General features: G+C 45.9%; 2 protein-coding genes across 3 annotated transcripts in view; one reads left to right on the top strand and one right to left on the bottom strand.

Moving 5' to 3' along the window:
- The window catches only part of LAS1L (LAS1 like ribosome biogenesis factor), a 22,683-nt gene extending 5,432 nt beyond the window's left edge, over positions 1-17,251 (bottom strand). The window contains exons 1-12 of the mRNA XM_065643695.1: positions 17,043-17,251; positions 16,351-16,476; positions 16,101-16,170; positions 14,890-14,971; positions 13,731-13,916; positions 11,793-11,839; positions 10,332-10,441; positions 9,271-9,356; positions 8,101-8,316; positions 6,799-6,934; positions 5,841-6,220; positions 3,553-3,694 (exon numbers count right to left, since the gene is read on the bottom strand). Of these exons, the coding sequence (XP_065499767.1) occupies positions 3,553-3,694; positions 5,841-6,220; positions 6,799-6,934; positions 8,101-8,316; positions 9,271-9,356; positions 10,332-10,441; positions 11,793-11,839; positions 13,731-13,916; positions 14,890-14,971; positions 16,101-16,170; positions 16,351-16,476; positions 17,043-17,239 (1,778 nt within the window). The 5' untranslated portion in view covers positions 17,240-17,251. The remainder of the gene's footprint in view (positions 1-3,552; positions 3,695-5,840; positions 6,221-6,798; positions 6,935-8,100; positions 8,317-9,270; positions 9,357-10,331; positions 10,442-11,792; positions 11,840-13,730; positions 13,917-14,889; positions 14,972-16,100; positions 16,171-16,350; positions 16,477-17,042) is intronic.
- On the top strand, positions 16,728-25,152 carry LOC135993690 (potassium voltage-gated channel subfamily C member 1-like). 2 transcript variants are annotated; one of them, XM_065643697.1, is made up of 5 exons: positions 16,728-16,781; positions 20,280-20,326; positions 21,251-21,445; positions 22,116-22,646; positions 23,259-25,152. In XM_065643697.1, exons 4-5 carry the CDS (start codon positions 22,155-22,157, stop codon positions 24,060-24,062), a joined length of 1,296 nt encoding a protein of 431 aa, XP_065499769.1. In that variant the 5' UTR covers positions 16,728-16,781; positions 20,280-20,326; positions 21,251-21,445; positions 22,116-22,154; the 3' UTR covers positions 24,063-25,152. The 2 variants fall into 2 exon arrangements, with proteins under 2 accessions (XP_065499769.1, XP_065499770.1); XM_065643698.1 differs by lacking the exon at positions 16,728-16,781 and having other exon boundaries at positions 20,258-20,326; positions 21,334-21,445.

Below are 25,152 nucleotides of genomic sequence, written 5' to 3'. Positions count from 1 at the left end.
GTGGGGAACGTTTCGGCGCAGAAGAACACGTGAGAAGTAGCCAAGGAAACCTGTCCCTCTGCCCTGGGCGAGTCAGACACGCGCCCGGTGCCGCACGGCCTGGGGCACACGGAGGAGCTGCTGCGCAAGGGAATGATGAACGAACAAGCTGTTGTTGTAACACTCCTGATGAAACTTGGACTGTTTCCAGGCACAGCTACAGGAATAAATCACATTCTGCTCCTTTTCAGTTGTGGTAACAGCAGGTTTTCCTTATGTTTCTTTCTGAGCTTTTTCCCTTGGGCTCCTGCCAGGCTGTGATCTGCGTGGCAGGAACCCTCTGCCCCTCTCACCCACACACAGAGATGCAGAAACATGTTACTTTTGGCCTGGTATGTGCTTTTTCATTTTCTACATTGGTATTTTCTAGTGAGATGAGCTGCAGGACACATTACACTGTTCAAAACCAGCCGACTGGAAGCAGCACGAGGAGAAAAATCAAACCACCTCCTTGGGCGGATGCAGATGAAGCTCTTGCAGACGCTCCTCCCTGCACCTGAGGCCACGTGAAGTGGCTGAACTGCGGGGTTTGCAAGATGATTCCTTATGCACCTGCTTTGTAAATTGCTTTGCTTCTCTCTACAGTAAGAGTTAAAGAAGTACAAGAGATTCTACACTACACAGAACAGAGAACACCCCCTGTGCAGTCAGTGGGGACTTGTTCTGCTGCTGCAGTGCAATCCCAAGCAGCAGCATTGGCTCTTACACAGCTACACCGTGTACGTCACTTTCCCTCCTTCCATTTCTATGGCACATGAAGAGAAAAGAAAACTGTATGTAAAAAGTGAATGATACCCTCAACCTTAACTGCAAGATATTTATTGGTGGCTCAGGCTTTCCCTCCCTTTTTTAAGGCAAGGTTTCAGAACCAGCCTGTGTACTGGTTTTACTGATGGCCAGTTCCATGGCAGCAGTGGTACAAGCCTCTCACCACAGTAATTCTGCCCGTGCCCCCAGGACAGGCATTGCAGAACTGGTCTAATTCTCTCTGGGGCAATCTACTGCTTTGCACTATAGAATGAAATGCCAGCGTCCTCCTAACCATAAAACTAGGAACAACCAATCTATACCAAGCACTCTGTCATGAATTCCTTAATGTCACCACACTTGTTCACATCCTTGCAAGTACCAAATAAGCGTTACAAGAAAAGCACCAAATAAACCAGAAAAAACAGGTCCTTCCAGCTGACCATTTGCAGATATCAAGAGGATTGTTTTGGCACATGTGAGCAAGAATTTATAACGCAAGTTAGGTTTGTCTCTTCTAGGACTAGAGGAGCTGCCAGCCTTGGTAAACCTTTCTGTGCTGGTACCGACACCTTGTTCTGCAAGTCAATGTGGGGCCATGGTCGTGTATGTAAGCAAGTGCTGCTTCCCAAAGGTAACCCATGTTATTCCGAGTTTCTCGCCTCTGCTGAGTATCTTTAGCAAAAGTTCCTATTACAGTTATACAAGTATGGTACAGAGCAGAAGTTCCTGGAAATTTACGTACTTTAGCTAAGCCTTGAGTCCAAGAACCTCTTGGAAGTTTTCAGCTGGCCACCAGACAGTTTCTTCTATCCTATAGCAACGTATTTGCTCTTCTGTGTACAGACAGGTTGACCTGGCACGTCCCCATAGCCATGTCTGGTTTGTATGACTTGCTGCTTCTCTTCATATACCCAGAAGCAAGGATCACTTATTTCTTATTTGTGGCAAGCAACTGATTCGTGAACAAGTCCTAGAAAGCAAAACCTAGAGAACACTACCTAGAGTCTGGATCAGTAACGGCTCACTTGTGGAAAAACATCCAACAGCGTTTCCAAAGAACAGCTCGCAAATAAGAAAATGGGTCATTTGTAACTATGAGAACCCATTTCAGTATCTAATTAGCAGTATAAATATTTTTTCTCATTTTCTTTTGAAAATAGAGTGACTCTACAGCTACGCGTTCTTTTAAACCTGCATGTTGCAGGTTCTTTATGACCAAGTACAAATCTGAGTTTCCAACGCTTTTTACAGCATGGAGGAAAGAAAAATACCCCAATGAGTCTGTTATGAGAAAGAGGCCTTTTGAAAAACAGCCATGCGTATTTCCTAGACTATTAACATTCAGGAAGAAGGGGGGATAAATGCATCCTAGGAGATCTTCCGGAGCATGCATCATGTTGTTGGGGTCCAGATTTAGCTGTACATCAGTTCCAGTATATAAAAATATTTGCACTAGCTGAGACCAAAGGTCTGAGTTGCCTGTCTCCAGATATCTAAGTCAGCACACAAGCACAGAAGACCAGTGTTCCCAGCTACCTGCCAGCAGTTTGTGGATTAGAAATTCGCTGAGCCAAATGTCAGCCTGGCGTTTAGAAGCAGCTGTTGACGTGTGGGTGTTTGGTTTGTGTTTGGGGTTTTTTCTTACGATCCTTTAAACATGCATCTTTGCAGACTTTTCAAGCAAGGATCTCAAATCACCTTTACAGACATTGTAACTCCCAGAACCACAGTTCCAGCTTCCATTGTAATGACACTGTGACACTTTGCTCTTGAAGCACAATACGGAAAGCAAGCTTTGGAAAAAGAGAAATCTTACCCACTTCGGACATGTAACAGATTTACAAAAATCCTGACAAGTTTTACCTCTCAAAACTCCTTCCAAGAATCCTTATGTGTCCTCCAAAACCAAAGAATTAGATCACACTTATTCTGAAGTCACAAGAGGTGATATTAAATCAGGGACAGACTGGAAGCTTTACCAAGTCGCCATTTAATCATAACACTCTACTGCTTTTGCCAGTGCTGTAAAACTACCGAGACCTGAACTGCTTCCCGTGACTCACTGCAACAACTGAGCATCACAAAACCAGCTGCAAGCGCCGAAGTTCGATACCAAGGAGAAATTCCTCCCTCAGGTGTTACAAAAGCAATCTGCAGTCAGCCCCCTCCCATGGATACTGTCCCTCCTCATCTTCGGGCTTTCCCACCAACGCACCTCAAAGTGCTTCAGCGTTTCAGAACGAGTCCTCCTTCCCACACAGGACCCGCCAGCCTGGGAAACCCGACTGGGGAGACCAACGTCGGCCTTCCAAGGCTTCTAGTCCTGAGCACTTTAATTGCAAGGCCAAAGTTCTTCCCCTTATTCATTCCAGTGTATTATCAGGCAGATTCCACATCAGCTCTGAGCAGCTTATTTTAAAAATTCTGCACTTCCAGACTAGTAATTCTAAGGGGTCAGCAGACTGTACTGCACTAACAGCATCAGAGAACACTGAAGGTTGTCAGCGCAGTCTGAAGAACAGGCTGTTCTGCTATTACACTACCCCTGCACAGGTCCTTCCAAACACACACATTACTTGAAAAATCTGTGAGAAACGCAGTTAGTAGATATTAAAGATTGCAGCAGATACTTGGGTCAAACTATTTAGTCAAGCAAAAGTAAAGAGGAAATACCATCCTTGTTCACATCATGTAGTACAAGGCACAGAGAGACAAATGCATTTCATGGTTCGGGGGCAGAGTCCTGCCCACAGCATCACTCACCTTGTACTGGGTGTTTTCCACTCATCTCTCACCGGCTGATCGAGCAGAGACATCATGGAGTAATTGTCCAACATAAGACCATCAGGGTCATCTGTCTGACCTGGGAGCTTTCCAAGAGGAAAGTCTTTCCACCGTACTTCATCTGGGTAAAAACAGCACAGAAACAAGAAGCCTGAGCTCCCCAGAGAGATTTTCAAAGATCCCCCCAAGTCCACAAATACTGTCTCATGCAACTCAGCCGTTCAGTAAAAACGAACAATCCTAGGCACTCAGCAAAAGTAAGTTTGAACTATAGTTTTAAGTAACTTTATTTCTAACCTTAATATCTCTTCCAAAGAAAGTCTCAGTAGTATGTGAGACGACAGGGACACATGTGAGTCTTGTAACATCGTGGACTCTACACAGCGCAGCTCATCCAAACCACTGTGAGACAATAACCTTTAAAAGAAACCCCACAGTATTCCAGAGCAATGCTTCATATTTACCTTCCTCTTTTAAGCATACTTCTGTTTGAAACATATACATGGACTTATATACATTAATTTTAGAACATCACTCTGCATACTTCTGTAAATGGAAAGACCATTTGTACCCAGACGAAGATAGAAACAGCAGCTCAGCATCAGCAGCTCATTCCTCCAGCAAGACCGAGCAGCTTCTCACGGCTCGCTGAGACCGGCAGCTGCACAGCAACCGCGCAACAACGGCTGAGGAACCGAACCCACAAATATACAAGAGGATAAGGCTGGAGAAGCCTAAGTAACCAATAAAGACTGACAGTTGAGATGGGGTGAAATGGCAAAGAATATGACAATGTGTTGGAAATTTTGCTATTTGGTTTTACGAGCACCTATTGCTATTTCCTCTCCAGGACTTCACAGCAACACAGCAACAACCACACGGACTGTCTGAGACCCCTGCTATCCACATACAGCTTGGCCTTTTCCTTCTCTTTGCCTGAAACCCATTTGCTTTGTGTACCTGACAGCTGCTCAAAAACCCAAGCACTGTCCTAAAGCACCAACAGGTGTATTTGTTTTTCCTTTTATACCATTCCTGGGCATTTATTAGAACACAAAAATCTTCACACAGGACAGTGCTTTCTAAGTGTTTTAATTTTACAACTAAAAAATGGGCAGAAATGGCATTTGGTAACATCCAACACATCTGTAAGGCAAACACCATTATATATCTTTAACAGGCTAAGACACCTCTTTGGAGAGTAACCCAGTAAACAGCTGATATCCCACATGTTGTCATGGCTTCCTATGTACCTACTGGCTATAGTTTCCAGTTGTTTAAGGATGGTAACTCCACAGATGTTATTCAAACAGAAATTAAGTTTACCCACAATGACATAAACAGAATCTTCACAAAAATCGGGTGGTTCAGGTCATAATGCCTGTTCCTTCAGTGAAAGCCTTGCTTGATCTGAACCAAAGTCACTGAAGCAGAGGACAATTTTGCTTCTGTTCTCAAACCGCCCAGTTCTAACAAGCTGCTCACATCAGCACAACTAAGCCAAGCTGCTTAGGCAGATTTTTTTTTTTTCCCTGACTTGGGAAAATTTCCCTGTGAGTAGGGTATAAGAGTTCGTTGTCTTCTAATGGCTGCTGTTCTTCCTTTAAATATCAGTTTTCCTCCACCTCCTCTCCACCAACCTCCTCCTGTCTTCGAGTCCCTCCATAAATCAGTCACCCAAAATCTTCTTAGCTACAGAACCCTCCACCCCAACAAGAAAGTACAGCTACTGTAATAAAGCTAACAAAACAGCGGGTGTACTGTTTATTCCCTCTAAAAACTTGCCTCACTCCTTTCTTTTGCTTCCCACCTGTCATAACAGCAATTTTCCTGGAGTGTGGAACTTAGAGCACGCGACTGGTGCTTTCCAGCACCACCAAACTGGGCTTTCCAGTACCCCCAGGTCTGACAAACAGAAGGCCAAGAAATGCCCGTATTTTCCTTGCCATTTACAGCTGGCATATACGCTGCCCCACCAATTGGATACACTGAATTTTTAAACAGTTTGGAAAAGCCTGCTAAAAAATGTAATGAGGTAGTAACACTCCTGGAAAAACCACTCACAGTATTCTAAGTGTTTAAGAGAGATGACTCCTGCACATAAGCAGAAGACTGGAAAAAAGTACAGTTTTCAGTGATTTGGCACTTAGATGATTTTGAAGCACACTTCCAATTCTCGCCAGGCCCAACGGGCTGAGATGTCTTTGTGTTTCAAATAACGTTTGCCAGTGACAAAGGTTGTCTAAGCCTTACAAAATCACGTTTACCTGCAGTGACCTGCCAGGCGGACCCCTGCAGCGCTGCCCTTTTCTCAGCCAGAGCCACCACATTACCAGGATGAGCAAGTCCTTCCAAAGGATTTGTTTCGGTCACCATCTCTTCTTCTTCCTCCTCCACCTCCTCTACATCATCATTTCTCTCCAGTACATCCTGTTGTTTGTCTACAGTCTGCCCTTGATTTTTAACCTGATTTTCTTGCTTGGCCCTCCACTGTAAGCTCTCAATAGTGTAAATTGGCTGTTCACCACAGTCTGAAGAGAGGCCTGGGCAGGACAAGGGGCCACCCCCTTCCGTGTAAACAGAAGTGAGATAGAGAAGATTCTTCCGTGAAGAACGTGACAAGCGAGGTCTCATGACTGTGAGGATCCTAAAAAGGAAAAGGGTAACGTAAAAGTCTTACAAGCAAAAAATACTCCAGATGAAGGTTTATCAAGCTGAACAGCATTTTATGTGTGAGTTTGCTCCAGGACAGCTCACCCACATATCTCCTAACAGGCCAATCTGATTATTCCCTGGCGGATGGATGCTGGGATATTCCTGTTTGTGATTAAAATTAAAGACTTGGGATACTTCTAACTGAACTCCCGCTTTGCTGTTTTCATGTGAAAAAGTTACCACTTGTGATAAATGTGACTGTATAAGCAGTCACACCTCTGCTACCAAGTCACTTTTCTTCTGACCAGGTTGCTCCTTTAACACCTCCCCAGATAATCTCTGCTTTCATTTTGAAGGTGCGATCCTTTCAAATTATCCTCTGTCTTTTCTTTGTTGAATCAATGGGGAGGTGAGAAGCAACAAGCAGGGCTTTCTATGCACCTGCCCCAATCTCTACTAGATGCAAAGGGGAGCGAATGCAGCTGTAACCCAGCGTATCACACGGGAGGGGCTGGAGCGGTTCCACAGCACCGTCTGCTGCCCTTGTCTGCGCCACAGGGTCACACTTACAGCTGCAGAAGGTGTGGGGTTGCCCAGCAGGGAGCTTCCAAGCAGTTATCTGTCAGTCTTATCCACTGCAAAGGAACTTTGTGGAGGAACAGTTCCTTCCCGGACACCTGCTTGTTAGAGTGTTGTTTTTTCTTCCCTTGAAAGAAGACAATAGAAACAACAAGGTACTCAAAACTCATTAAAAATATGCCCTTCGTCCCGTTGCATTTTTACTGGAACACTCATCCTCAAACACGCTGGCATTCCAGTCCAAGCCCGAGACCAGATGTAATGACCAAACACATCCAGTGTGCTGAAGGGACCTGCCACCGCGCCGGGCCAGCCCCACCAGGGGTGACCGCAGAGCAGACGCTCCCCGGCTGGTTCTGTGCACGCCAGCCCAGACAGCACAGCCACAGCGGCGCTTGGACGGTATTGTCACAGATATATGGATATAGATATATACAGCATACTGCTCCCGGAGCCTCAGAACATTCCAGACAGCGCTGCAGTGAGTAGACCGAGCAGCTGGGAACTGCAGCCATTGAGGGATCTGGGTACACAACAGATGTGCTCAGCGCTGACTGAGCATCAAACACAGACCCGCGGCCGCCACAGAGACTGGAAAAATCCTGGTGCAAAACCAACCAGCTGGAAACCTCCTCAGGGATACACTATATCGCAGTATTAAAGTCCCGTTAACAGAGTTCCTGTGACACATTTCAAATAAGTAAAGCTCTTCTATGCCTCTGTTCCTGGAGTGAAACATTCAGTTTGCCAATTTAAACAGTTCTAAGGAGTCAGGAACAGAAAACAAAATATTACTACTTTTGTGTACATTTGGAAGGCATGAAAATCCTGCAATAGGATTAAAAAAGGCCGGCAAGATGATGTGTCTTGTAAAGACAGGCTTCTGTTAAGTGAGGAAATAACTGGGAACCGGGCACTCCTAACAGCTTGCATATAACATCTTTATTTGTTATCTGCTACTGTTATTTGCTACAACTACTACTATCTGGAAAAAAACAGCACTTCAGGGCCCGATCTTTCATGGGAGAGATGGGCTTTTCCTATCCTGAGGAGGCTGCAGCAAAGTTGTCAATAACAATTTCGATTTTGTGCTAAGAAATGCATGACATACATAAGCTGCAGGTTGAAAAGTTTAAGAAATGCAACAATAAAAGCTCTACATTCACATGATAAAATGTAATAGTTAGGTTATTGTGCCTTCCATCTAAAGCTCACAACACTCTCCCAATTTTCGCAATAGTACAGAAAACACTCTTCCATTTTTTTACACACAGAAATTGCAGACGTACTCACCAGCGTTTACTTTGGCAATGCCAGTCAGCAGCTCAGAAATCCAGTTGATCAGGAACTGGGGCCGGAGCTCTGAAGAGTCAGAACATTCCTTCAGCTCCATAAACATTTTCTCTATTAGGGTCTGTGTAAAACTTCGGGAAAGGAGGCCTGTGAGCAAAGGCTGCCAAAAGCAGTAAAATGTCTGAGGAATTTTGAACTGCCATACCTCTTTATTTGCTGCAATTAAAAAAAAAAAAGAGAAGCCAAAAATCACTGGTTTATAATTTTTCTTTTTTTCACAGGTGTGACATGTTTTCCAAACTTAAGTAGTTTGTTCTGAGATCACTGGTTCAAGGGGGTTTCCTGGGATCCCCACTGAACACGGAACTATTATTTTCTTATGCTAGGGAAGTAAAATAAGCAGCAAATTGATAATTAACACAACAGCTCAATGAAGTAGAAAATACAATACCTGATCTAATAACATGGTAAACCACAGGAAAATCTACCTGTTTTCCTAATCCCTTCTTAGTGTCATCTTATTTCACATGTAAGGAAGAGCTATTCTGTCTAAAAATATACTGCCCAAAGAAAGTACATTGAGCAAAGCAACATAGAATCAAAAAACTCCTAAATTTTTACTACTGTTACATAATCACAGAAATCTGAGTCTCTGTCTCGGAAAGTTCTTTGGCTGGTGTTTCCAAGAGCTCCCAGGGAAACAGACAAATTATTAATTTTCATTGCCTCTAGGTATCTAAGTCTCTTGCAGAAAATCCATGCAACTCCACATGTACGGGCAGCAGCATGGAGCTAAGATGCAACTGGTGAATAAGGCTAAAAACAAAACAAAACAAAAACAACAACCTAGATTTGCTTCAAATTTTCAATGTAGAAAAGGAATTAGAGAAATCAGTAACTATGGCAGATAAGGGCAGGGATGAAAACTTCAGAAGACGGTTTGGTCAGGTAGCATTCAGTGCTGGAGAGCTCTTCCATGGAAAGAGAATTACCTAAAAACAGCTAAGCGTGGCCATAAAGGGGTCTGGAGAACAGGTCAAAAGATGTTTAAAGACCCAGATATATGAAAATTATGCAGAGAATTACAGCTTTCAATATAATGAGAAAAAAAGGAAAAACCCGAACCAACTCGCGCATAACACTAGCTATGGTGGTGACCAAATCACTAACCTTCATACTTGATATTGAGCATCTTCAGACATTCCATCTTTGGGATGAGAAAGCCATCGCTGAGAAGAGCTTCAGCCACGGCCTCCCTAGAGCAATCAGAGTCTCATTAATGCCACTTAACATCTCCAGATCCCGAACCGCTGCTGGCACCAGAGAGGCCCCTGGGGCAGCACCAGCCCAGCTGCATTTGTGATACACGATAGACTCCACAGGACGGGGCAGTAAACGGCTGCAGCACTTCAGGACAGATATGAAGCAAAGCAGAAGCAATTACCACTATGGTACTCAACTTCTAGGAACCTCTGTGTTCACTTACATAAACATATACACGCAACCGTATGTTTAAAGCTTGTGGAGTTGAAGTAAAAAAGTGACTTCATTATAAGCACTTGCACACTCATTGCTGCTTTGGTAGCATAATAATATTCATCTTCTCCAACAAATGTCATGGTTAAGAATGGACCAGGAGCAGCGGCTACAGAGGGCAGAGCTTTTATTGAGTTTCTGAAGAATCACAGATTCATTTTGGTTGGAAAAGACCTTTAAGATTACAGAGTCCAACCGTTAACCTAACACAGCCAAGTCCACTAAACCACGTCCCTAAGCACCTCACCTGCACGTCTTTTAAATCCCTCCAGGGATGGTGATTCCACCACTTGCCTGGGGAGCCTGTTCCAATGCCTGACAACCCTTTCCATGAAAATTTTTTTCCTAATACCCAATCTAAACCTCCCCTGGTGCAACTTGAGGCCGTTTTGTCTCATTCTATCACTTCCTACTTGGGAGAAGAGACCAAGCCCCTCCATGCTCCAGCCTCCTCAGGCAGTTGCAGAGGGCGAGGTCTCTCCTCAGCCTCCTGTTCTCCAGGATAAATAATTCCAGACCCCTCAGCCGCTCCTCATAGGACAGAGATTAACAACTCAATCCTCAAAGAAGTTGAGGAAATCGACCAATTGCTTTCACCACGACCAGCGGAACAACATGGTGAAATGCAGTGCAACAGGTCTACAAGCCCAGCTCTGCACCCTACGTTTCACCTCAGCTCCTTATCACAGATGTACCTGTTCTCTTGCATCAGGTCTTTGATCTGAGCCAAAATCCACTCCACTTCTGAAGAGGAATCGGACCACAGCTCTCGAGACTTTGACACAGACTGCACAGTCTGCATAACCTGAGGGAAGGAAAAATCCAAACATTAATGGCAAATACGCTCCTGGTGAACAGAAAGTCATTGCTATGAAGAGAAGACGCTTATGCCGCATGTATTTCATCAACAGCACTTCAAAAACTCACTGAAGTTCCCCTTCCTAGCAGCATATTAAAAATTAATATAAACAATGTCATACTTCGAAAAGGACTACATTAAAAAGGCAGCAACACCAAGGAGTCACAGTTCTGACATGCTCATTCTGGTTCTAAACCTTGCCCTCCCTGACTCCAGCACAAACCAGGACAGACTGATTTTGAATCATTAACTTCACATGTGGGGTGGGGATGAGGCTGCCTACTTAGGACACAGTTTTGCCAGTCACGTTATGCATACAGGAGATCAAAATGTCAAATTCACACAGCCATCTAGGCAACCTGTAATCAGCTGAGAGCATCTGATGAGCGGAAGCAACACACAAACCAGACTACCAGGTTGTACCAAGAATGGAAGAGAGAATATTGGAGGTTAGTACTCATGTGAAAGCCAGTGATTTCTTGGTTTGATTTATACCTTATCTGGGTCTGTCCAGTAGGGCAAGACATGTCTTCTACTTCTGCTCACAACCTACCCAAGTAACAATTCTATCCTCACCACCTTCTATAAAATATTGGTATGAAGCATCTTACATCACCAAGTATCTAGCAGATTCTTTTTGGAAGACAGTAACTACTGAGAGAAAATAAGGAATTATTTTCCCTACCAGGTAGGAATGTAATGTAAAATGAGAATGAAAAAACAAGGTGTAATTTTCATGACTGTGATTAGCTCTCTTAACCTGCATCTGCAAAGCTACCACTGCATGCAAAAGAGGCTTTAGATGACAAATCAAGTATAAACACAGGACTTAAAGCGACTAATGAACCTGTAGTCTACCCATACAAATAATCAGACAAGAAAGTCCACAGTCCCCACGACAAAGCTTATTTTATCTTAGATTACACCTTACAGATTTATATAAACTTTAAGTATAATAAGCAGTTAACAAAATAGCTAGAGAAGTATCTGTATCAGAGACTGTACAGTTACACTGTTATGAAGATGACTCTGAAGCACTGATAAAATATCCCTTCTGTATCACCGACACTTCTGGACAGATTCTGACCGGGGGAGGACGCTAAAGGGAGAAAAAAGGGATCCCTGCAGTCAAATGAAATAAACTCCTGGCACAGATCCTGAGTCTTGCTCAGGTATTTCAAACGAGGCCTGTTCAAGAGCACCAGCTCCTCAGCGTGGGCAGGAAGGACGAGAAGACTTAGTGCCCCAAGCGGGGAATGGGAAGAACCCAAAGTGCTGATGATCAGACTGCACTTACCCGAAACTGCTCATTCTTGTAGGATATCAGTACATCTCTGACTTTTTCTAGAAATAAACATAAATAGATAGTTTAAACAGGGAATGGATTAACTATAAAAGCAAATTCTGTACCTGGGCAAGCTGCTTTGTTCTGCCAAATATGCACTCAAGGAAGACATCAGTCAAATGAAGTAATAAATTCTGATTCAGACAACACTAATGACTCCTATAGCTCCCAGACTTTTCTGGCAACATAAATTTTATCAAGTGAGGTTGAAGCAGGAGTTCAGTATTTTATCACTAACAGCAGTCAAAGACAAGCAAGTTTGATAAATCCAGACAGCCCCAAAAAACGCCTAAACAGATTCACTTAGAAGAAATTGTTCCTATTGGCAGTTCATGTTCTGACGTGTATTTGTATTCCTTGTACTTGCATTCTGAATCTATTCCAACAGCACTGTGGCTATTCGCAAACCAACAGTATGCTTGGACTTTACGAAACCCTAATTTACCATCTACATGAAATGTCCTTTCTCTACGTGTTGACCACTTTTACTGTACCTGAAACAGCACCATCTTTCAAAATACTTCGCCATTCAGGTGTCACTGTCACCTGCTATCAGGATGCCCACCCACCCAGTATCAGCCAGATAAAACTTCAGATGCATTTGAACTGTAGGACTGACACACCATTGCCATTCCTATTACTCCGGACACATAAATCACAGAATCTACTGTATCATTCTGTGGTTCTCTCTTTTGGCAACTGGGGTTGGAGTGTTCTTTTTTTTTAGAGAGAGGAAGGAATAGCACATTCTTGGTTCGCATCCAGCATGAAGTCACACCAGTGCCCAGACATACACTCCGACAAGAGAAGTGATAAGTGCTGCTGCGATCTGAAGTTTAGTACTGCCTCTCCATTTGGATTGTTCTAATAAATTCTGTATTAAATTCAAAGTGCACAACAAATTAGCTAATATCGTCTAGATCACAGCTACCGCATCTACATATTAGTCTGTTATAAAGGAATCTAGAAAAGACTTGCAAGAAATCCATAGATCCCAAAGCCAGAAAGATCATTATAATCACTTAGTGTGATCTTCCAGAGAGCAAAAAGGGTCACTTCAGGATTTCCGCACAATCTCTGGACCTTGGACTGGGCTGCTGTAATCTGTTGGGGGAATTACTCCCCATAAACATGCCGTATTTTGTCAGAAAAAAATATGACTAATTGTTTTTACTGTCTGAGGTACTTTTTGATACCTGACATGCCTCACAGAATAGCCATCCAGTCTGAACGCCCAATTCCACCTGTGAGTCATTCAAACTAGAAATCCACCTTTGAGAAAAGCTCCTTATTTTTGGTTCAAAGACTTCTGGTGATGGAAAAGCAACCACTGGAACAATTTACCAAAGTTTTCCCACTGTTTTGCGCTTCATATCTTAGATTATGCCCAGGTTGAGTTACCCGTGATTTTTTTATTTAATACAACTGACAGCTAATGATTTTTCTGTCCACCTGCAAGGTATTTTGAAACTCGATGACCTGCCTTTGTCCTGCTCTGGCTCTAGATATGAATCTACAGTTTTGAGGGCTACAAAGGGATCATAGTCACCTTTGTCAGTAGTGGCCTCAATACCAAAACTGTGGCTGATTAGACACTACAACTTATTTTTATAATGTTTGGTCCTAAACCATCCCAGTATAAGTGTTGCTGCTAATTAGGAACTGCATATTCAATAGCAGTAAAAGGTTTTATGATATAAATTCAGTGAGCTAATACCAAAAAGTCAGTCACCCCAAGAATCCAGCAAGGTCCAAAGAGGAATCCCAAAACCTGAGCTGAAGGTAAATCTGTATGCACTGTCAGGGCTGGAAGATGACACTTTCAAACTGCTTTCTCTAGCACGAGACAGATCTAATCCTTGTATCTGACGTTGTTCTAGGGACACCTACCATGGAATTCCTTGTGTTTCTCACAGGCCTCATGCTGTGAGGTTCGAATCTCCCACGCATCACTGTCCAGCTCGGCATTTGCTTCCACCTCCTCCTGCTCCTCGTCCTCGCTTTCTTCGCACAAGTTATTGCCCAGCTGACGACTCCAATACGTCTTTCGTAGCCACTCCAACACAACGTCACAACCTAAGGGAGAACAGAAAACATTCTCTTCTCAGTGAGGTTTTCTTTGTTATTTAAAAAAAATATACAGGTGGCACACTGCTAACTTGCATTGTGAAAAGAAATACTGTTTACAAGTTACGAACCCTGAAATCACATACAATTCCATTAATGAAAAAGTGAAAGAGATTTTTTTTTTAAATAACACAACAAAAAGCCCCCCACGACCTGGTATCACAGGCCTGTTAACACCCACCCACTGCCTTTTTGGCAACAAAAAGGACTGGATACTGCTATAGCGCTGCACCTCCTTCAAGTTAGGCCAAATTTAAGCAGAAACTAAGTCCCAGCAGGAGAGTTCTGATAAGAAAATGAGTCAATTCTTTAGTGTCACCATGACCAACATGGTGTCTATAACAGTAACATTAATTTTTTGTGCAGAGACTACATTAGGCATATGTTAGAATGTAAAGAAAACCCCTTTTCTCCCATCACTGTTTTCAGTACCCAGCTCAGTCTAAGGACCCTGCTGAAGGCTGTTTAACTGGCTCCTCAGTGCTTAACCCCAAATTCCCAGGAATCCCTCCAAATGCCAAGAGCTGGTCATTCGGACTTGCAGTACCTACTGCATTTCTTCCTAAATCGGATTTTTTTGAAGTCTCAAGAGTCTCTAAACCATCAGGAAAAGCATCTACCTCCTTCCCAAGATGCACTTCCAGTGCTATAAAGAAGCAAGAAGGCTGAACTATTGTTTCCAGTATTTTTTTCAGGAGAAGGAGAAAGTCTCTGAGCACCTGCCCTGTGACGCACCAGCGGCTGGAGCTACCGCACACAGCTCAGCTGTCCCGCGGGGCGGTGACAAACGCCCCTGTGCCTCACTCCACACTGTCCCTGCCAGGACCAGCCCGTGGCTCATCCCACAACCCCCCAAAACGGTGGCGGGTGCTCCCCCAGGGCCCGCAGCACCGGCACCCTGGTCACCGCTGGCAGCACTCACCCCTGCGGCACAAAGCCAGGCGCGGCAGCTTGCCATGGGTCAGCTCGTGGCGGAGATCCACCACCCAGACGGGGATGTCCACCTGCAAGAACAGCCGCAGCGTCACCCCGGCTCCCTGCGCACGCCGCCAGGCTGCAGAACCGCTGCCTCTTCGGGCGGCTCCTGCACCGCGGCCCCCAGCCCCACGTCACGGGGCTGAGAGCCCCTCCTCTCTGATCCCTCCTCTGCCTCGCGCCCGCACAGACTTGGCATGTTACAGATAAAGTTCTTCAACGTTACTTGCAACGACAGATGTCTTTTTAGACAGAGGTGCTGTGTGTAATTTAGCGAGATACTGAGAAGCAGTTAAATTATATTTAAACCGATGAAACATTCTGGATGACAGTTTGTGTATCAAAGATACAAATCGTGTCATACATAATACACAAATCATACACACTCTAGGTTGCATGCAATTTTTTTTCAATCTTCCTAAGGACAGTCAACCTAAACTATGCAAGACCTGTATTTTTAAGCTTGATCAGCTTTAAATGGCGAGAAGCAGCACCCTTCTTAGAAACCCAGAAAAAAAAAAATATCAATTCATCATTCTCACAGACAAGGCTGGATATATAGGAGAGTCCCAAATACTGTCTGTTCTTCATTTTCAAAACTTGCTGTTCAGACCCAGATATGACGCTCAGTGCAGCTGGCAATAAAAGGACCCAAGCTGGTCCTGCTACTAGTGACACCGTGACCCTTCCCTCCTCCGCAGACCTCACTTCAAGCAACAGACACAAGATGAAAATGCCTGCAAATGTGATTAAGGGTTTTTTATATATAAATTTGCTTGTCAAAGACTACAATTTATAAACCACAGATTTAGCTCTTTTTCCATGTCTCAGTAGCTAAGAAAAATTAAAAAGTGTGGCATATATGTCAAGTGGGACTATTTACACTCAAATCGAGACTTTTGATCACGTGATTCAAAATGTTTTAATGATCATCAGCCTTTGTTACTCCTAATCTGACCTTAAAGAACAAAGTTTTAGAACTAGTTACATCAAGCCTCTCTAAAACTTTGCATTTGGAAAGAACTGGCATCTATATCCACTACTTTGGTTGCAAAGGAATGACCCCCCACAACTCCCTCCACCCAGTGTTGCTAACAAACAATGCATATGCTCCCTGTATATACATAAGTTATCCAGAAACTCTCATTAAACATTTACCTCTCTGGCTAATTGCCTCAGCGGAATGCTGACCATCTTCTGTTTCCTTTCTGTGATCAAGTTGACAAACCTGCATGCAGGTAACAGACAAGATAAATGACCACCAAGAGCTGCAAAGAAACCTGGAACCCCAGAGACAAAACCTCCACATGCAGTACAGCCCTGTGGTCCCAAAGATGCAAAGTTAAATCAGACAGCTGAACGGTCCACTGTCCGGGTCTCTCTCTCCAGCCCCCAGAGCCCTCCCTACCTCACAAGCGCCAGCCCGTAGGAGAGGATGAGCTCATGCGACTTCAACCTGCCAGATGAATCCAGGACCTTGCAACGAATCAGTTCGGCAGTGCAATCCACTGCAAGCGGCATTTTGGGACCGTATCTGGAGATGAAGGAAAAGCGGGTGAGCGGTCTCACAAGAAGTACAGTCCCTCTGCAAAAGGTGTGCCTTTCCAGCTGCTTTTTGTGCTCTGTGGTATACAACAGCCTAAGAAACAGCATGCAGAAGGACAGCATCAAACGATCTTTCCAGAAGGCTTTTATTTGGAACAGCACGATCGCATGGCTCCTGCTAAGCGTATTTTAAATGAGCACTTACTGACACGCTAAGCACACAGACAATACAAGGTGCCAAACAAAGACTAGTCTTGTGCATGGGTGCAGTAGCACCGACACAACCAGAACAAGGTGAGTCGGGCCCCTGGGTGCGCACCCTGCAGCCTCTGCCTCGAGAAACGCGCCCGTGCGGCCGCGGGCTCGCAGGGCCCGAGCCCCGCCGCCCCGGCCCGGCTGCGCGCCCGGGGAACCCGCCCCCGAGAGGGGCTGCCCGCCGGCGGCAGCGGCCACCGCCCGGGCCGGGGGAGCGGGGCGCCCCAGGGACCGCGGCCGGGACGCAGCGCGGCCCCGCGGCCCCACAGCGCGGCCCCGCTCGCGGTGCGCGGCCCGTACCGGCTCTTCCAGGCCGAGACCCGGTCCAGCGCCTCCTGCTGCAGCCGGCTGTCCCCGCAGTACAGCCCCACCATCACCTGGTCCCACTCCGCCCGGCCCCTCCACGCCACCACGGTCCGCAGCGGCTTGAGCCGCTTGCGGGCCGGAGACGAGCACCGCCGAGCGCGGGGCCAGCGCGGCTCCGCACCGCCCGCCATGCCGCCGCCTCCGGCCGCCGCTCCCTGCGCTGCGCCTGCGCCGCGCCGAGCCGAGCCGAGCCGCGCCGAGCCGAGCCGCGCCGAGCCGAGCCGCGCCGAGCCGAGCTTCCGGCTCCCGCCCTGGGCGAGCCGGGCGGCGGGCGCGGTGCGCTGCGGGTGGGCGGCTGGGGGTGCGGGCTGTGGCGCGGCCTCGACCGTTCTCGGCCCGCCTGGCAGCGCCGCGCTTGCCCGAGGGCTGCGGGACTCGTCTCCCGGGTGTGTGAGGTCTCCCCCAGCGATGGTCACAGCCGAAAGGCGCTTTGGGTGTTGTGAGGCCGGTGCGGGACGGACGCGTCCTGCCCTCGTTCTGGGGCGGTGGGGTGTGTTTGGGGCCCGGGTGGAGGGGAAGGGCGGCCGGGGGGCTGCAGGGCAGGGTGCTCCCTGGGGGCCCGGGCCTCCCAGCCTTGCCTGTGTGCATCTGCGCTTGCAGAACACTCAGCTGCTCCGCTTTCCAGTTGCAGCACTTCACGGGTTTTGACAGTAGGCTGAATCAATAAGTGATCCAGGTTATGAATTGCCTGATTTTTGGAGGCTTTTTTTTTTTTAAGAAACTTCTCTCTTAACTGATCTGTTTGCATAATCCCAGGAATACACTTGTGTCAGAGGTCAGAACCAAAACATGGGATGGAAAAAAGCACTGGAGGTGGCAGTCCGCAGAAGTTACTGACACTGGTTTTGCTAGGAGAAGAGGTACGGCTGCAGGTTCTGGTGCTGTCTGCAGCAAGAGTTTGTTTGCAAAACTTAATCATCCTCACCAGCTTTTTATGAACATTCTCTAAAGAAATGCTTGTGCTGGAAAGCTAGAACTCCTCTTATATTCTAGAACAAATGCAGTTAAGGAAGCCCCCCCTAATTTAGACTGAAGAGTATGCCTGAGTCTGTGGTTGCGACTGTGTGCATCAGACTATGAGTGAATGGGAAAAATCATAGAGCTTCTGCCCTGTACAACATACTGGATTAAATACCAAAGATTATGGGGAAGAAATGCTGAATGAGTTCTGTTAAAATACCATATTTGAAAAATGTCTCAGTTCATTACAGTTTCAGTCTCTTCGCCCCTGCCTCCCTCCAACAAAGTCTACCTTGTTCTTTTGTGTTGATAAATGTAGGCCAATTGTCACAAGCAGTAAGCAATTGCATTGTGCATCACTTGTTTCGTATGTTCTATTTTTATTATTTTATCTTCCTTTGCTGTCCTATTAAACTGTTCTTACCTCAAACCGTGAGGTTTTTTTTCCTTTCCAAGTCTCTCCTCCATCCCACGTGAGGAGGGAGGAGTGAGCGAGCAGCTGCGTGATCCCGGTTGCCGCTGGAGTTAAATCCTGACACTCCCACAATGCCTCGTGTAGTGAAAGTGAATTCTCAGAAGACACAGGGAAGGGAGAAAACTTGGAACAGGGCCCTGTTCTCTGGGAATGGAGTTGCACTTTTCATCTGCTTAAAAATGTTCTGAAAGGAGAAGCTGTTTACTGCAATCAAAGGGTCCTATTCAGAGCATAGGAACACCATGTGTCATTTTGCTTGCCAGATTATTTCTGGGTTTCAGAAATGACCTGCAGTACAAAGGCTGTGAAGGCGAACACTGCAGTGCTGTGGAACAGATAGGGTACATCAAACTCTACTAGATCACCTGCTTCCAGAGCCTCAGAGATATATCGGGAATTAAATTAAAAGGAGTCTTTTTCGTTCTTATTCTCTCTGGAGAGGGAGAAAGATGTGAAAAGTTTGGTGTCTGTTACAGAGATGGAAGGGAGCAAGGACTCAACCAGCATAGATTGCACATGCTTCGTATGCTCTCAGGTCTGGATGCAGGGGAATGGTGCTGCTGCTCTGCTGGCAAGGTCAGGCTGCTCGGGGCGCAACTGGAAGGTAATGGGCAGAGATGGCTCATTGCCCACTGTGTCCCACACAAGCTTGGCAGCAGTTTGCTGCTCAGGTTTCTGCACCTTGCTGTGGTGGTGGCCGAGAGAAGAGGCCAGGACGTCTGTGGTGTCTGTGGTGCTTTGGGAGGTTGGGGTGAGTGGGGTTCTGTGCACCTGCAGGTGAGGTGCCAAGAGGGCGGAGAACAAGGCTGCGATCTGTAATAGGGAAAAGGCCTAAATGGAAAACCTATTATTTAAAAGACAAATATTTCAGTGTGTCAGGGTAATGTAGGTAGTAGATTAAAATGAAAAATCCATCAGGTGAACTGTGATAATACTTCCTCTAAAGAAACATGAATCTGCGTTTCATTTGTATAACTGAAAAGGAAGCCCCAGAGCCTTCCTGAACAGTCTTGCTCTTTGTGGGAATAAGGAAATTCCCTTTCTTTCTTTCTTTCCAGAGAGGTAGAAGCAAGCAGAGGTGATACCTGGAAATGGCCTTGAAATGTTGACTTAAAGGAAATTTTGTGTGCAGCGTGCCTTTCTTGACCGGGATTAACAACTATGTGCAACTTTCTTCCTGGAGTAATCCATGACAAAAAATGCATTTAAAATCAGTGGGTGCACAAGATCATGCTCTCAGTAATCCAGAAATGAAAAAAAAAAGGCCTTTAAATAATAATAATAAAAAAATGTGTGACAAGAAGGTGGGAGGTGGGCTTTTTTGTTTCTTCATTTGCTCCTCTAGTTTTCCGTATTATTTTTTTCTTACTCAAACTTGAATAATGCACAGCCAAGACAGAGCAATGCTCTGTCTGCATTTCTGTGTCTTGCTAGTTTAATGTCTAATTGGTCCTAAGACATTTGAGCTCCACATATTTCCCAAACACATGGGCTGTGAGCAGAGCAGCAGGTGGCGGAACAGCCACCATGTGTCTGGGCTGGCGGTCGTGTCCTTGTTGGAACGTTGTTCCCTGGAGCGGGGAGCAGCTGCTGACAGCGCAGGACCGAGGGAGAGGGGCCTCTGCATCTCCTCAGTGCTATTGGCTGGGTTTGGTTTTGGCATCTGTGAGACTTGAGCTTTGGAGACCAGCCATCGAACATCCTGTTTTCACTGGATTTGTTTCTGTTCTTCCCAGTCTCTTCTCCTTTCTTCTGGTTGCAGAGTTGCTGCAATAGCACCAAGGTAAGAACATGAAATGGCACTTCTGGGCTCATTTCTCAATGGGGATCGTTATGTTTGAGAAAGAGGTATCTAGCATTCTAAGCAGATAAAGGCAACTTTAGCTGGGATCTCAAAAATCACTGTGCTCTTTAGAGACCTAGGAAACAGAGGCCAATAACGTCACTACGGATTTGCCGAGTGCTGAATTAATCTACCCTGCTTAGAAGCAGGCTGTGTGGATTGCTGTGCAGCACGTACTGGGCAATGCCTGCACACCGTTAGTCCTTATGCTCAATCCTGCTCTCGATGAAGTTAGTGGAAGTTCTAGGGTGAAACCGCATCCAGCCTCACATCTGTTTGGACTGGCAAGGACAGTAGATGGGCAGTGATTCTCTTGTGCCACCAGCATGTGACCAAACTGCAGCTTCCAGCCCTTTCTGATAAAGTTGAGTGAGGGGCTGTATGTAGTTCTTTACTTCTTTCTGGTAGTCTCCCATGGTGCAGGGCTTGTTTCTCTGCTGATCCTGGATGGAAAGTTTTGTCGCAGAAGTGACCTGTGACTCCCATGCTCAACACTTTCTGCAGCAAGGGGAGGAGGGACAACTGGAATTTCTGTGTGCGTGGTCTCAGCACGCTGAGCAGCCATCTCTGGGTAGAAGAATCCAGGCAGGAAGCATGGACCGGCTTGCTCTATTACAAGAAGAGAAGGGCCAGAACTAGAAACACAGGGTGTAAGAGAACGTTGGACAGAAATGTGTGGGACTGGAAGAGGAAAGTGGAGGGGGACAGACAGTCAGAAGTGGATGGGTGTTGGGGGCAGACAGGCCCAGCCGCTTGCTCAAGAAGATCCCGTTCCTATTCTACACCTCTCCTACCTGCTACAGAGATCCTCGGTTTCCCTCCTTTAGAATAATGGTCATAAAGCAGGCCTTGAGTTTCTTCCAGGTATGTTGGATTTTGAAGAGCAAAACAGGGGATGTATGACAGGAGATAAGCAACTGAACGTGGAATGTGCTTTCCAACGCCAGAGGCCATGGCAGCAGGTTCTGGTGCTGTTCTGAGGTGTCAGCCAGCCCCGAAGGAGGAGGCAGCATGTTCTGCGTTTCTATCCAGTCCAGGAATCCTGCATATAGATTCCAGGTAAGGAGCAGCTTCCTGAAAAGGAAAGGTGATTTGTCCTACTGAGGTGGGACTCTACACAGGGAAGACTCAAAGAAAAAGCATAACTCAAACAACCTAAGTGTTCCCACCAGGCAGCAGGGTCTCTTGCTGTGCAGGCTCAACACAGGAGATTATGTTTAAAGACTTGTTTGGAGAATAAGCTGTTGATGACTGTTTTAGCTCTTTGGCCCATGGAGGTGTATGCAAGAAACTCCTTGTGGAGAAGGAAACTGGGGACAGAGGTGGAAGAACTAGATGAGGGGAGGGATAGTGGAAGGCATGTCTTGGGAATTAGAACTTTACCTCAAATGAGTTTATTGCAATAATTATCCACAGTATATGAACAAATGTGGTGAAATGGGCTGTGTGATCTGTCCCCATGGGTACAAGCTGAGAGGGAGAGCAATGGCAACCAGATGTTTGTCATTTTGCTTGATGCATCTCCTGAAAAGTGCTCAGACAATATGGCCACGGAGCAGAGTCTAGAAGAGGCACTGAACGTGATGGGGAATGGCAAAAGGAGATGCAGGTTTCAGGAACAAAATGTTCTTTAAAAGCACTGGAATGAGGTACCCTGGAAAACGTTCTTGCTCCCAAACTTGCTTTGCTTTACATCTTTTCATTTGTATTCTGCTCTTTTTGACTGAAGGTAAACAAGAACCTATGAGGACTTGCACCTCCCTCACAGATGGAAGGCTCCAAGGAAAAAATCGTCCTGAATATTGGGGGAGTCAAATACGAGACATACAGCAGCACCCTCCGGACCTTCCCAGGGACCAAGCTATGCAGCCTAACTGAGCCCCACGCCACAAGCACCTACGACTATGATCCCACTACTAAAGAGTTCTTTTTTGATAGGAGTGCTGAGATCTTCAGCTACGTGTTGAACTATTATAGGACCAAACATTTCCGCTGTCCCATTGATACCTGTAGGTCAGTCTTAGAAGAAGAGCTGGCTTTCTGGGAAATAAATGAGGCACAGCTAGCATCCTGCTGCTGGCTGAAGCTGAATAACAGAGAGGTGCAGCCAGAGGAGGTTGACGTTTGGGATGAAAAAGAACAGACTGATGACCAGTGCCTCATAGTCCAGACAGAACGAAGGGATTTCAGCTGGCGAACCAGGTGGCAGCCAAAGATTTGGTCTACGTTTGACAAACCCTTTTCTTCTTTCAGTGCTAAGGTAATAGTGTGTGTGGAGATGGACACAGCCTGTGTCCTTTGGGATTACTGGAGTGGGTCCATGAAAAATGCTAATGGGTTCATAGCTTTGATAAGTATGCTTTGAGTCCCAGATTGAAAAAGAAAATAAAATTCTCTCCTCTCCTTAACAGACACTCCTTCTTCTCTTCCCCTCTTGTCCCTGTTCTCTGTACAAAATGCACACCCCGTTCCCCTTTAAAATGTCAGGCATGCAGAGCAACAAACACAAGTCAAAGGCTGCAGAGGATGTCTTCTGTGCTGCTGGTATTTCTGGAGCCAACGTTTTAGTGCTGAAGAGGCCCCAGTGTGAGTCTGTCTGCATCGCTCCAGCTGTCGGACATTTCCCCTTCCTTACAAACTTGATATAGGAGTTCATGTAGTTTTTCCTTTGACTCCAATCTTCTCTATTATTTTTCAAGTCTGGAAAGAGAAAGTGCACTCCATGTGAGCAAAACATGGTGATTTGAGAAGGATTATTCTGGGATCATACCGTGCCTGTGGAGGTGGTGCTGGGGTTGTGGTGGGGCGGTGAGGTCAGGCAATACTCGTTTGTTGAACTAATTGCACGTGTGCCCTTTTCCTCCCTCTGCAGTGCGTGGCTTTTGTTTCTCTGCTGTTCATCGTTGGAATTGTCATCATATTCTGTGAGGAAACCAAGGCACAGTTTGAGTTTTTTACTGCCAACTCCACCTCTGTTGGCTATTCTGAGGCCTCTCACAACAGCCATGACCACTTTTACCACCAGGCTGCCTACTTGCTTCATCTGGAGCTTTTCTGTGTCCTCTGGTTTACTTTTGAGTTCTCTGTGCGATTTTGTTTCTGCCCAGACAAGAAGTTGTTCTTCCAAAATCCCCTGAACGTGGTTGACTTCCTCTCCCTCTTCCCAGTTTATATTGAACTCTTTGTGGCTGGGCAGATTCAGAGGATGCCAAGCCTGGGGCTGTGGTTGGGCTTTGTTCGTATTGTCTATCTCCTCAAACTCCTGAAGATATCCAAGCTGATAGAAACGCCACTGATCCTCAGAGTTCTGTGCTACACCCTCAAGTCTATCCTCAGAGAGATTTGCATTCTGCTGATGATTTTGGCCTTTGAGACACTCTTCTTTGGCTCTCTCTTTTTCTATGGGGAGCTGCTGGGGAGTCATCCCTCCTACACAGGGGAGCTGCACTTCGCTGACATTCTTCTTTGCTTCTGGTGGGCTCTGATCACACTCACCACAGTGGGCTATGGAGATATCATCCCTCTCACCACAGCTGGCCAAGTGACAGCAGCCTTAGCTGCGGTATTCGGCATGTTAACTATTATCATCCCAATACCCATTTTCATGGTGAAATTTAGAAACTATTATGACATTGCTATCTTTAAACAGGAGCTGAAAAGGAGCAAGAAGCATTAACACTTCAGAACCTCTGTTCCCCTTTGCCTTTAACAATAAACCTTCATCATGGTTTATTCCCTTTGCTGGGAAGAGAGTACAAATAGTTCTTACTGCTTTTATTTGCTGCTTTAGCGTATTTCAAACCATTGGTTAGGCCTCAGCTGCAGCACTTGGTACACAACTGATCCGATCTGTTGCATCCCATGGGTCTTTCCCACATTGCACTTCATCCCATGCTCTTTTGTATGCCACAGTTTCTCATGTAGCTGTTTGGAGACAGGCCGTGATGCTGCGTTATAGCCTGAATGTGTGCCACATGGCCTGGTTCCACGGCCTGGAGCCACAGTGTGTTCCCTCAGCTGGCGTTCAACCCGCGATACCGGCTGTGCCCTCCGTCACCTGGCAGACCCCAATCTCATCGTGCGTGCTGGGAGAGAAGACTTGTGCACCGTGCTGCTCTCACAGCGAGGAGGAAGCATGTCTGGTTTTTTTTAACAATGTTTTGTTTTCTGATTTTACCTAAACAAGCCAGTGCCTCTGGTTCGCCAGCACGCACACCCAGACGTGGAGGAGGCTGCAGGGGAGCTGACGGTGCTCCTGGAGCTGGCTCGGGGTCACGGTGTGCCCTGTGCGCCCACAGGAATCCCCGGGCATTCGGGTGGCAGCGAGGGAGCCCTGTGACAGCAAACTCCTTTTGGCTCTGCTGAACTCAATGGCAACCTGTCCTCGAGATCACCATTTCATTGGACACTTCCAGTGGATCAGCACATTTCAACCGTTCTTGACTTTTATGTAACAGAGTCACTGAGCTATTAGCCAAAATATCTACATGTTGGGTTTTTTTACTGTTCAAAAGGGAGAACACAATCTACAGTACTCGATATAATTTTTATGTTATTTACTTTCTCAAGGCATGGATATAAACTAGGAATATTTATCTTTTAACTGGATTGTGTTGTTACCTATGTTCTATTTTGAATTAACAAATATATTGAGGTATGAAAAAACCCACGTCCCTTTGTTTATATAGCGGGATGATGTGCTAAGATTATTTTGTTTAGTAAGTAAACATTTCTGTATACAATAACACATATGTACTTAAGATCAA

Source organism: Caloenas nicobarica, chromosome 12 (genome assembly GCF_036013445.1).
Source record: "Caloenas nicobarica isolate bCalNic1 chromosome 12, bCalNic1.hap1, whole genome shotgun sequence".
In the NCBI taxonomy this organism is placed as follows: Eukaryota; Metazoa; Chordata; class Aves; order Columbiformes; family Columbidae; genus Caloenas; species Caloenas nicobarica.
This window is presented reverse-complemented; position numbering and strand designations above follow the sequence as displayed.

Excerpts from the sequence above, each read along its gene's own strand:
- LOC135993690 (XM_065643697.1), top strand. The coding sequence starts at position 22,155 with ATGGAAGGCTCCAAGGAAAAAATCGTCCTGAATATTGGGGGAGTCAAA. Across the intron at positions 22,647-23,258 it reads TTTCTTCTTTCAGTGCTAAG|TGCGTGGCTTTTGTTTCTCT; the intron begins GTAATAGTGTGT and ends CTCCCTCTGCAG.